The sequence below is a fragment of the Fusarium vanettenii genome (assembly GCF_000151355.1).
Source record: "Fusarium vanettenii 77-13-4 chromosome 14 genomic scaffold NECHAsca_63_chr14_2_0, whole genome shotgun sequence".
Lineage (NCBI taxonomy): Eukaryota > Fungi > Ascomycota > Sordariomycetes > Hypocreales > Nectriaceae > Fusarium > Fusarium vanettenii.
The window spans coordinates 102,420-114,722 of NW_003315826.1; the positions used below are offsets into that span (position 1 = coordinate 102,420).

Consider the following 12,303-nt stretch of genomic DNA (forward strand, 5'->3'; position numbering starts at 1 on the left):
GAATCCCAACAGGAAGTTTATGACACTGGCCGAGTCTCTAGTGATAGGTGACACTATTTCTGAGCCAAACGAAGTGATTGAAGAGACAGAGGGTGTCGAAGAGGTGATCGAGGTGGGCGGAGTGGAAGAGAATGAGGGCTCAAATTCGGAGGCGGAAGAGTTAGCTGTCACACGCACGCGCGCAGGCCGTGCAGTTAGAAGACCAAGACTATATTAAAATACATTCGATTCTAAGCTGGAAAAATAGGAATTGACTTGTTTTTCGTATTTCTGGTGGCTCTTTGTGAGGGGGTTGAAAATTAGCAGTTTGTATGGGGAAACTTTTTTTTTGCTTATCAGTAGAGGGGTCTTATCGGCAGAGGGGTACTGGATGGTACTGTAGGCCTGTGATCAAACTCAGGTGGAAGGGGCAAGGCTTCGCCTTGGAATGGGTGGTATGAGACAGTGCTTGGTCGTTAGGTATGTCGTATATTTAAACACTACGACAGCTAACTTAGCTTCTGGTTGTCTGCTCCACCACATGCTTAAGATGACGGCCATTATTTTTTCTTTCTTTCTTTCTTTCTTTTTTTTTTTTAAAAAAAAAAACAAAAAGCCAAAAAGCCAAAAAGCCAAAAAAAAACCTATTAACTAAACAAACGAGACGATAAAAACTAAAAAAAATACACCGTTCCACCCCATGCCTGACTTCTACCTTTCTTGACCGATCAAGCAACCGCAATGCCTCCATCACCCTCCTCGTCTTGCTCAGCTAGGCCGCTCAGACTCCCCTTAACGCTCCAGTTATCATCTTCTTCCTTAACAGAAGTTGTTCTCGTAGGAACGCCTGCGCTCAAAACCATTCCTGAAAGGCGAGAAGCCATGTCGCTTGTGGTCATGGACTCGCTCAAGAGACCTTCAAATAACTTAGGCATCCCCGACTGCGTATTGGAATCATGTCTTTTCCCTCGGGGTAGTTTCCCTTGCAGTGTTATCAGCGCATCCCGACGGATATTTCCAATGATCTCAGTCATGATCCTGTCGCGTTGCGCAACAGCTTCAGGTCCCTGGTGCTCGTAGATATCTGGGAGTCGCCACTTGGGGTACAAATTTTGGTGCGACGGCCTCACCTCCACCTTGTCCATGTGGGAGTTGAAGTAGTATTGACAGAGACGGCATGTACGTTTGCTGCTGCCAATATACTTCCAATCATTCCAAAAGCTGCTCGGTGATGTGAAACCATGCGTGAGTAAGTAGTCATGGACAAGGACCTCGCAGTGAACGATCGGCCTAAAGCGGCGGTTGGCGAGCTGCGCCCTGATATTTTGATCCAGGTCGAAGTTTTGTAGATCCTCGATATAAGGCTTATATGGCGTCAGGTCTTGTTCAGGCATGATTTGGCCGATGACGTCTGCGGCCGTAGTCTCCATGGACTTGGCGACAGGCTTCTGCAACGGAACACTAGACGGTACTGGAATGATTTCGAAGCCTTCAAAAAGCAGAGGCCATCTTTTGAAGGCACTGATGATAATCTCAGCTGCCTGGCGATAAGAGTGTAGGCGACCAAAATAGTGTCGTAAGTCGCACCAGGGCTCCGAATTGGACATTTCCCCATCCCTGGCCCTGCTCCGAATAGCTTCATCAAGTTCTGTGTTCGCATTCGCATGAATGGCTTTAATAAGGCTCTCGCAGTCGCTCATAACTTATTTAGTTAGTTCAATCTTTCACAGATGAGCTTTTCAAGACGCACACTTGGGCAAAGCGTTATCGGATGACTCGACATCTCTCGGAAACTCGGCTTTTCTTTGAAACTCCTCCAACTGTCGGACCAAAGAAGAAGCTGGAGCAGCCAACCGGTTAGTGAAGGGGTGTATTTCGCCACCACTCGACACGGGGAGCGGTGGTGTACATACCACGGCTGCCTTGTCTTCTTAAGCAGTCATCAATGCAGCCAGAAAGCGCCCTGACAAGGTTACCCAAGTAGGCATCTACCCTGGGTAAGTTCCAGTATAGGATGCGCCAAAGAACCTTCTTTAGAAAGGGCTTGCGGTTAAGATTTTCGGGATTGAACCTCACGTATTCGAGAAGACTTTGAACAAACTCTTTGGTCTCCTCAAGCTGCTTGTCAGTTCGCAGATTTGACGCAAAGATATATGCGGGACCACAGTCGCCCTTCACGACAGTGAACGCTGTGATGGTGTTTCCACCCCGCTCGTTATCACAGACCTAAGCTAGCTTATAGACGAAAGAATGGAAAGCCTGTTCTTGGGTAAGGAGCGAGTCATTTTCATTGTTTGCCTCTCGCTCGAAGCCGGCTTGACTCTTTCGACAAGCTTTGATGAGGGCATTTTCAAGGATAATTGGTAGGTAAAACTCTCGGTTGCGAGTAGGGCTGATAGGAACGATGGTTCTTTCAATTGACTCCATGTTTATCAGAGAACTATTTTAAGGCTGCGTTAGCTAATGTTTCCCCGGCGTCTGGTCAAAGGAGGTGGGCATCAGGAAGCTTTGGTGGCAGCATATGATAAACTGACTTGTATGTGTTTCCAATACACAGTTGTTTGCTTTATGAAATTGTCTGTGAAAGAGATGGACTTCGAAGTTCGTGTGCTTTGAGGTGTTCTTAAAGGTATGCTCAAAGATCAAACGAGGGAAGAGAGTAATAGGGTATTTGTAGACTTGAATTACATCTGACCTGGAACAAATCTTCGGGTAGAATCAATGTAACTGCTTACGTGAATGAGAATTACGCAAACGCACGCGTCCTGACTTGCGAGAACTCAATAACTTCAGAATAATCCCTGGCGTAAAGTGGGATACTACCGTCGCGAAGTGCGCAAACGCGGTTTCGCCCTGTATGCGGGAGGCAGACCACTTTGATCCCGGTTCTTAGTCTAACCCAATCATGTGCTTGCAATCTAGGTTCTCCACCTCTCTGAAATCGAGACCGAAATCGATGGGTCGCTAGACCCACATGAGCCAACGGGTAATGTGGGAGGGAGCCATTTCATGAGCTCAAGGTTTGTATGATTGGTTCAACTCGACCCCGTCGGACCCGTTCCCTCCACCAAGTGGTGACTCCCTCAACGCATCTAGGCGCTAACAGCGTGGCGGGATCTTCAGCATGTCATTATGCCGATGAGTGGTGGAGCTCAGAGTGGAGTCTCTATTCCAACATCGAATCTCTTGACGAATCAACAAGGAGGCGGTCTCGCATATCCATCCATGAAAAAATGGTTTCCTCCCGCAGAAGTGGGGCACCAGCACCAGTGAGACGTTGGCGAATTCTGGTTCGTTATTTGGTTCGTGGAGGAGTGGAAAACCCGAAAGTGTGATTGTCTACCAGCAAATGCGACCCGCTCTTGCGCCTTGCTCTTGGCATGTTCTTTTCGTTGAGAAGGCCAGGCCAGCATTCCATGAAGTTTAAAGCCCATGTGAGCGTTCAGAATTTCTCTTGATGTCATTGCATCAGGCTTCATCACCGGCCTTCCCTTTGATTCCTTATATTCCTTCCAGGCAAGCGATAGGCCCACCAGTCTCTGTGGTTCAAGAAGAGGGAATCATTGTCGTGCAGCTGCGAGAAACGCAGCACCACGCTGCTCAGGCAGGTGCGCCTAGCGGGTGTTTGTCAGATCTAGGTGAGAGTCTCCGCCGAAGTCATGACCAAGGAAACATCGGGTTTGACATATGACGAAGAGCTTACTAGGGTCATGCGCATCGGATCCATCATGCACAACAAGATGGTCAATAAAGACCCTGCTTTCAAACCTGGCGCTTATGATCCCGCCTTGTCGCTGGGTGCAAGGGAGGTGATCTGGGAGGAGGGATACGACTACGGGAATTTGCCATCTCGCCTGGATATAAACGGGAGCGGTTCTGACGAGGCATACCACACCGCTTGCTGTCTGCCTGAAGAGGAACCCGTGACTGGCACCCTGAATCCGCGAATGCTCGAAGATCCTGCATTTCAAGGGAACCCTACCGATCCCAAACATTACGGATACACGGCCAATGTATCTTTGTACGAGCCACTGCCTTGCACGGCCGGAAATGTGCCCCAGAACCTATAGGGTGCTAGCGGCTCCCCATCCGGACACGACGCAGGTATTTTAACGTGGCCCCAACGAAGTATCGGCTTGGAGCCTAGTGACCATCATACCATGGATTTTTCTTCTGTTTCTACAAGCTTTCCTCGAAATCACTTGTCCCCCGACGTCCTAAACCCACAATCCCTTGTTCATGATCCGATGGAGCGGGGGAGCGCTTCTCTCCCTACTGGCTATTGTACTCAGGATGGAAACCCCGACGCTTCCAAAACAGATTCCAATTCAACAACAAATGCTGCTTCGAAGCCCAAGACGAAGTCGAAAAAAAGCTCATCATCAAAAACCAGGAAGGGGCCAGTCAAATGCGAGTTCGCTGGTTGTGACCAGGTCTTCCTAAGGCCTACTGAACTTCAGTCAGTAACTTCCCTTTCCCTTTGGCTTAACGCATTGCCAAACTACATCAAGCCAATCAGAAGAAGAAACGAAAAGAAAATTGCATCAGCCAGTGATAAAACTGATTTCTTTTTTATAGTAAACATCATCGCACGCATGTTCCTCCGGTACCATGTAAAGCAGGCTGCGGGAAAGTTTTCCAATGGAACGATGCCATGTTTCGCCACGTCCGACTTGAACACAGGACATTTGCGGACGACCCGAATAATGGAATTCCTCCCGATGGAGGAGAGTGCCCTTATTCTGACTATGACGAGACATTCACTCGAGACGACAACCGCAAACGGCACATTGATAAGCAACATCTTCAGAGAAGATCGTGAGCAAGCATTATGTATATCTGAGGCGGAGGTCTAGTGTCCGGACTCGGCTCTGCAGTCCATTCAGGAGACCCGTTGGGCTAGTCTATTCTAAGTAGTTCCTTTTAGCCTTTCTTTCCTATATCTTGCAGTTCACATGTTTTCCCTCTCATTATTTCTTTGCTTTTCAGGTGGATTTAGATTGGCAACGCCGACCACAGGGTTATGGCTATTCTTCGTATTGGGTAAAACGCTTGGCTTTCTACTTTGACTAGACGATATGATTTAAAAACAAGAATTTTTTTTCTTTCTTTTTTTTTTCGTTTTCGAATCAGCTTTTCAAAGAACACTAATGCAGACATGATATTCTAATACTATATCTGGCTCCTGTTGGGCCATACCAGCCCTGCCTATGCTGAGGGCTGGTCTCAGAGATATTGAAACCTGTTAATTAAATCGTGGTTGATCGACCACGCAATGCCTGGGGTCGAGGATTTCCTGAACTGCTGAAGTTGGGAATATATGTCGCCGCCAGCTGACGCCTATTGAACCATTTACCACGAGTGGCGATACCAACGGGTAACTCTATTCACTAGTGTTTAATGACAGATCCACTCCACTCATTAATGAATCATCATTTCGTTTACTAATTCACGCGAAGACATCATAGACCGCGGTCATTAAGCATCTCCTGTGGTTTGGCGTCCCAAACACTGCCAATGAACTGCACTGCCCTGTCCCCCACCGTTGCTTGTTTCACCTCCAAGACATCTCCAGCCAAGCAGACAATCGTTTGTCTGCCGTCTTTACCGACGCTGACGTCCCCCAGAATAAGTGACTTTTCCGAGCTCGCATCATGATTGCGAATTGTAAGGTTCTTCTCAGTTGGCGACGACGACAGAGGCAACTCCATATCCATTTTCTCCATGTGAATATACAACCGCGAAAGCGTCTGGTTGAGTTTATGGCCGCACTCCTGCAGCGCTGCGGTGGTTATGAGATGGGCTTCGCTTAGGCCTGTTGATGAGCCAGAAGATGACTGGGTCGTCGCCCTTTCTGACAGGAGCTGAAGTTGTGCCGCATCGATACAGCAGAGCACTTCAGCGCAGGTCTGAAGGCATTTCTCTGTTCGATCTCGATCGTGTTTAATTGTGTATAGCTCCGCTGGGGAGGAAGTCACACTGGGAGGCATTGTTGATCTGATGCTAGTCGTAATGGGGTCGAGGTGATCTTGAAACTCCCGAAGGGAATATGTCACCATGATTACCCGTGGAGGTGGTGTTAGTTGATTGTTACTTAGACCGGAATGAAGCAGCTGAGAAGCAGGGCGTGGGAGCGTGGTTAGAAGCGTGGTTAGAAGCGTAGTTTTATACTCGTCGATCGTCGAACTGTAACGCTCTGAAACGGGTGCTAGGCTCTGGGAAAATGACGTGGAGACTCGTTGCTAGACTTGTCGCTAGGTGATAGCTCTAGAGATGATGTCGTTGATCCCATGACTTATTCCTAGTGATGTCCCTGGGCACGTAGTGGGAGATTCTATAGTCATTCCAATACGTTTATTAGCGACAGCCGATCGTGAGCTGATGATAATAAAGAACTCTCTGTCCCTGTTATACCCAATGGCGTCTCTGGTGACGCCTATTGCTTCTCGTCTTATGCTTGATTTTCCACAGCAAGGTTGCGAGCACTAATGGAGTACTAATGGAGAAGCCAGTAAGGGAATAAAACAACCAACGATGATAATGATGGATCTTCCCGACCCTAATGATCCCCTTGCCAAAGGCTTGATGAGATGGTTGACGTATTCTATATTATCACCCGGGGCCAACACCACAGTCATGCCCTGCGAAAACTCCCCGACTGTATATTTCCGCATCTAGTCATGGACACATTGCTGCTCTCAATGTATCACAGGTACTGATTTGGTCATGAGGATCAAATGAGCGCTTGATTTTGCTATGTAAAGGAGTGACGAGAGTCGGTGTCTTATACCTGTGTGCAGGCTGCTGGTCTCCTAGGTAGCAGACAGCTTCCTGACGCTAAGTATGATGTAGCTTTCATACTAATGATGAAACTCTCCATGATGATTGTGATCCCTGCCCTTGACACCTACAAGCCATAGCTGTGTCACAGATCAACAACTGTGCAAAAGTGGTTTTCCGTCGCGCCAGATCCAGTACCACGAACAGCACATCCCACAAGAAAACTTTCTTATCTAAGAAGGCTGGATTTAGATCCCTGTCATATTTAATGAGGAAAAGCCGGACTTCATGCTTTCACATCCCGGAGACGGGCCAACTGTTAAGGTAGCAGATACTAGGCGACTGATATTTCCAATCAGGAATTTTTTCGGTTTGCAACACTTTCCACCGCATGGTGGAAGCGCCAGCGCATCCTGAACATAAAATTTACCCTCCACTTCAATTAGAGAGCCCCAGACCTTACATTTTTCCTAATACTAGTTAGCCTGCTACTACAAAGCAGATCGATGCATCTTCCTGCCATGTTGCTTTTGTGTTTCTGTCTTGACTCCTGTTCTTCGCCGTCAACTAAATAAAGATGGAACTCTTTTCTCGCCTCAGTCCGTAGCTACCTTGCATAATAAATCCCCTTCCTCTATCGCAATGACTTCGCCCTCGTGCTACGGCATAAGTGTATCTCCCTGTCAAGGTGTATCCGTGCTGTGATTGACTGTCACTGGAGGATAGAGGGCAAGCGAGAATTCATGCCTGAGGCAGAAAGACGCTCTAAGCCCACGTGACATCTTAGTCGTCAGGTGATTGAATCTTTCAGTGGGGCGCAGCGGATAAACTTTCGGGGCGCTTCGGCTGTCGGCCAAACCCCACTTTCCGGGCATGGCTGCTGGGAAATGGCGACTAAAACCGAGAAGGAATAGAACCTGAACCTGAACCTGATTGCATCTTTTCATCTTTTCAACTCTAGACCTGAAATCAAGACAATCAATAATGGGGCCTCTCCATCGCCATAGATCCTCACTTGAAGGATTCATTGATCTTTCTGAGAGCACGTGGCGTCCATTGAGCCCTATTGAAAGTGACAAGGCTAAGGCCACTTTTTACGATATCATCAATCACTTCGAAGACTGCTCGAGCTCAACCGAAGAGAAAGGATATAATCATACCAAGCTGGTTCGCTTAACATATGAATACTCCCGTTCGGACGATCCTAGATGCCCTTTCCTACAGGAATTCCTCAGATTTATCAAAGTTGCGATTGACGACTGTATTAATTTCAATGATGAAGCAGCGGTGGAAAGAATCCGCTCGGGCCTGAACTCGTTTGCAGATTTCTTGGTAAATGACTTCTTTCTCCCTCGTAGGTAATCGCCAGAACCGTTTGGAATTTTTATATTAACTCTATCCCAGTCAAGGCGTCTGCCACCAAGACGCCACAACCCTCGCCGGCAGGATCCTCCCAAGCCCCGAGCAGATACTCTGCTCTAGAGTCTAGAGAACGAGTGGCCTCGCTTAGACGCGACTGCCTGAGTCATGATCGACATCGTTGTGTGATATCTCGTAAATTCGACAAGAAGGAGGCTAAGCAACGTTTCGACCAGAGTGGACGCCACCACGCCTTAGATAATAACGGACTACCTCTCAAGGACCTAGAACGTGGGTCATTTGTGGCCCTTGAGGTTGCGCACATACTCCCTCATTCCTTAAATACCACGACAGCAAACTCTGAACTAGTAGGTCGACTTAAAACTTGGAAACCTTGGCTAACACGGTATTAAAGAATCAATCCAAGGCTTTCGCACGGCAAATACTGGATATGTTCGATACAGGGGTTGCTAGTTTGATCGATGGTGTAGACATTGATCGACCTCTTAATGCGCTGACCTTGGAGATGGACCTCCATCAAGACTTTGGCAACTTTGAGGTTTTTTTTGAGCCAAGACCTGGGCCTCATACTTACCGGATTGATTCAACACTCGACCAAGCGTTGAAATATCCTGTTCTTCCTATAACGCGGCAATTATTCTTGACTCCTGAGCGAACGATCGATCCTCCACACCCCCGGCTTCTTGCCGTTCATCGCGCAATTTGCCTTATCTTACAGCTTAGCGCTGCTGGGAATTATATCAACCGCATACTTCACGACATAGACGAAGGGGCTATAGAAGCCGATGGCTCAACTCACCTGGCTAGCTTAGTGCGTCTGAAGCTAGATGGTTGGTGGGATGGCACTGTTATCAGATAATTGGATCCGGTAATCTGTTAAGCATCGCAGGATTCGCGCAGAACGAAGAATCGCAAATCACCCAGGATTTTTGCATGTAGGATCGAAGAATGGTTTTGCTACTCGAGTATCGTAGTTGACGTTGACATGTGTTACTTGCGCTGTTGCCTCATCCTCTTGTACCAAGGACAGCCTGCAATTTAGTAGATTACGCAGGTTTCGTCCGCGTATTGGCCTGTCATCATCATCTTCACAAAATTATCTTCTTTTTTCCGTGGACACTGGTTGAGTTTCGAACGCTCTAACGCCTCGGGGACCCTAGTCGCTTTTGCACATGGCCCAATCATGGGGTAGTCATATTGCTCTCCCCGTGCGACGCTACGCTCCCCTCTCGTAGGGATCACGTTTTGGCCATAGGAAGACGTACAAGGCCACACCTGAGTATTAAGATCGAGCGTTAAGAGGCTTTCCTTGGGTTATACTCCGCCTACAAATAGCCGTAAAGAAAAAGATCGGCAAAACAAACGAACATAAAAAAGGAAGGGATAAAACAAAACAAATAAGAAAACATAAGGAGAGGAAAATGGAAGGAATAAGAAATATAAAATAAAATTAATAAGTGAGTAACATATACCTTCAATCAAATATACGGCACATCATTCACCTGAGCAAAGGGCTCCAAATATCAGTTTCACTCTCGATCCCGCCTCGGCTTCGTGACAAGGCCTCTTCCGAGCAACGTCTATGGCGGAAGGAGTCCTCACAGCTAGAGGAAGGCAGCAGCATCTATTTCCTATCCCCATAATCCTTTCTCTCGAGGTCACCCTCAACAACACCAGCAGTGACAAGAAGGGCGAGAATCTGAGCAGTCTCGTGTTAAGATTCACCACCTACAAACACTGCCGAGTCAATGACATGGGTGCAGCAAGACTTCGCCCTCCTCGCTCGATTCGATAGAGAAAAGACTAGAGACTTCCTCATTAAATTCCATGATCTCATCCTCGTCATATTCCTTCCCATACTCAAGAATCGCCAACAAATGCACCATACCGGGAGATGGCATTACAACAACGAATCTTGCCCAGTTATGATACAATAAAACCACCCAACGGGAAGATCAAATCCATCCACCAGCGTGTGCTAGGAAGCTGGATTTCGAATTTCCTCTTGAGGCGATTTTGAAGCCCGATGACCGCCAGCTTAGTTTGAAACCTTTTGCTCCCTCTCATACAGCGGATATCTCAAACCTATAGACATTGTCCGGTCCTGACGCCGGCCCATATCGAGGACTGATTGCAACTCTCACCAGGGAACACGCCCTAATCCACAGTTCGCTGGGAAATGGGAAGTTGTACTTGGACGTACAACTAGCGTAGGCTATACTAGGCAGTAAGATTTAAGGGAACTGGGGATCAATACTCGCCATATGAGTATCCTCCTACAGCAAAAAGCTTCTGCCCTGTATGGTACCAGGCAATCTGTGTCTTTCTGTGCTAGCAATGTTGAATTATGCTAAGAAATGTTAGTTATGTAAATCACGCCTTAGACGAGTTCCTGAAACACTTCCTTGATGTAGGAATAAACATAACCTTTCGCATGGGAGACGGCAGTTAAGCGCCCGAGCTTACGGGAAAGAATCTTCAAGTGGCCAGCAGAGGAATCCCGAGGACGAGATGAGATCTTGGACTCTCAGCGAAACCTATGGGTCACTCGACCAATCACCTAACCCTCTGGGCTCGGGTGTCTTCACCCACTGCCCGGAGATCGTTCGTCTAGTAAATCTTTTTGGCCACACGACTGGAAATTAGTAACACTCCCAGGCATCAAGAGGTTTTGTGGTCACTCTAACACTTCGTTAAAGGCAGTCGGCTGAGGCCTCCCGATGATTTAGACTATCTACCCAGCGAATCCCCATTTTCGCACAAAAACCCTTGGTTAAAAACTGATCATCGGCAGTTTGAGGCTAAAGGTTCAGGTATTGGGCTAGTCTTAAGCCTTTCACCTCGGTTTCCGCGGCCTGCAACAAAGGGCTGATGAGATCTTCCAAGGAACAGTGGTGACGGACGAGAAGTTGGGGCGTGTCCTTCTGGTCCAGAGGAAACCCCCAACCAGACGGGATGTTTTGTCCAGGATTCTTTGAGTAAGAAGGATAAGAGGAGAGCCTCCAGCTGCCTGAATGTTTCCCGAGAGGAGTGTCCTGTGTCGAACTGTAATACTTTGGTGATTCAAAATTTCGCAACGATTCGATAGCCGAGCTAAGACTTGAAGAAGGGAATAGCGTGGATGGCCGTGGCGAGTACAAAGAACATGCTTTCATGTCTTACATCAACGTCCCAAGCATGATTGATCTACATCCCCGGCTACAACCCAGCTCTTAGCTAAGTAGTCGTTGTTCTAGGTCATACAAGCCATTAATTAACTTGTCCAAGGCATTTTCTCTCCTCTCCTCGATTTCCCCTGATCCAGTCAGCCCTCATCTTAAGCTAGAGGCTGCTAACTTACAGAGGATGTTTGGCCGTATTGGAAGGTTGAATGTGGGCACAAGACCTGTATTGCACGTTATGGCTGTCTTTGTTGATGTTTCGAAAAGGACAGCGTCATCAAAAACAAACGAAATGAGGATAAGCTGGGTGAGCTCTTTGTTCATCCGTTTCGGTGCGCGATTCTTGAAACTGAGGAGCCATCCTTTGGCAAAGAACCAAAGAGCATCGTGGCATTCCAAGTCATCGACGACAGCAGAAATTCCAGCCAGAAGGTCTAATTTGACTGTTCGAGGGATGTCACGGGTCTTTCCATGAATGATCTTCATTACGATCTCAAAAGCTTCTGGATCGAATATTGCCTCAAATTTCCAGTGGTGAAGGCCGTCTATTTCTTTTGGTATGGCTTCTATGAAACCACTTGCAACTATCTTGTCGGCGCGACGCGATGCCAGTGTCAGATGCTTTTTTGAACATAAGAAGTGGAGTTCAGGCTGGGATCCCAAGCTTTCAGAGCTGCCGAACTGGGCAGAGGCTGAGCAACCATAGGAAGGGTGGTTTCTTGGAAGAATGACCAAAGTATCACCGCTAGGGTCGACTTCAATACGGTTGGTCGACATGTTCTTTAATGAATGTGGGCTTTCGGCCAGGAGGGAACGATGAGTGTATTTGATGGTTTAGTTACTCTGGAGGGGTAAAGTTCTTATCGATAACTCGGCCCGAGCTCCAGAATGGGGACCGGGTAAACCAAGGACCACGAGACCATGGCCTTAGGCTAACACGGTGATCGATTGGTGCAGTCTTCAACTTGCACCTCTGCGGAGGTGATCACCTCAATTCTCCGAA

At 47.6% G+C, this 12,303-nt stretch overlaps 5 protein-coding genes across 5 annotated transcripts; 2 read left to right on the forward strand and 3 right to left on the reverse strand.

The window, feature by feature from the left end:
• Window positions 1–313: 313 nt before the first annotated feature.
• On the reverse strand, window positions 314–2,406 carry NECHADRAFT_102250 (uncharacterized protein; the record flags this gene model as incomplete). Its single annotated transcript, XM_003040506.1, has 4 exons — window positions 314–1,681; window positions 1,730–1,819; window positions 1,893–2,190; window positions 2,224–2,406. The coding sequence occupies 4 exons, from the start codon at window positions 2,404–2,406 to the stop codon at window positions 708–710; spliced, it is 1,545 nt and encodes a 514-aa protein (XP_003040552.1). The 3' UTR covers window positions 314–707.
• A 1,232-nt stretch (window positions 2,407–3,638) lies between these two features.
• On the forward strand, window positions 3,639–4,801 carry NECHADRAFT_88427 (uncharacterized protein; the record flags this gene model as incomplete). The annotated part of the gene is made up of 3 exons (XM_003040481.1): window positions 3,639–4,000; window positions 4,166–4,438; window positions 4,558–4,801. 3 exons carry the CDS (start codon window positions 3,639–3,641, stop codon window positions 4,799–4,801), a joined length of 879 nt encoding a protein of 292 aa, XP_003040527.1.
• A 640-nt stretch (window positions 4,802–5,441) lies between these two features.
• On the reverse strand, window positions 5,442–6,038 carry NECHADRAFT_88428 (uncharacterized protein; the record flags this gene model as incomplete). The annotated part of the gene is made up of 1 exon (XM_003040507.1): window positions 5,442–6,038. One exon carries the CDS (start codon window positions 6,036–6,038, stop codon window positions 5,442–5,444), a length of 597 nt encoding a protein of 198 aa, XP_003040553.1.
• Window positions 6,039–7,743: 1,705 nt separating this feature from the next.
• On the forward strand, window positions 7,744–8,998 carry NECHADRAFT_88429 (uncharacterized protein; the record flags this gene model as incomplete). The annotated part of the gene is made up of 3 exons (XM_003040482.1): window positions 7,744–8,113; window positions 8,164–8,486; window positions 8,534–8,998. 3 exons carry the CDS (start codon window positions 7,744–7,746, stop codon window positions 8,996–8,998), a joined length of 1,158 nt encoding a protein of 385 aa, XP_003040528.1.
• A 2,362-nt stretch (window positions 8,999–11,360) lies between these two features.
• Window positions 11,361–11,972, reverse strand: NECHADRAFT_25866 (uncharacterized protein; the record flags this gene model as incomplete). Its single annotated transcript, XM_003040508.1, has 2 exons — window positions 11,361–11,434; window positions 11,480–11,972. Coding segments are annotated over 2 exons (567 nt in total), but the record flags the coding sequence as incomplete, so codon positions are not given.
• Window positions 11,973–12,303: the final 331 nt, after the last annotated feature.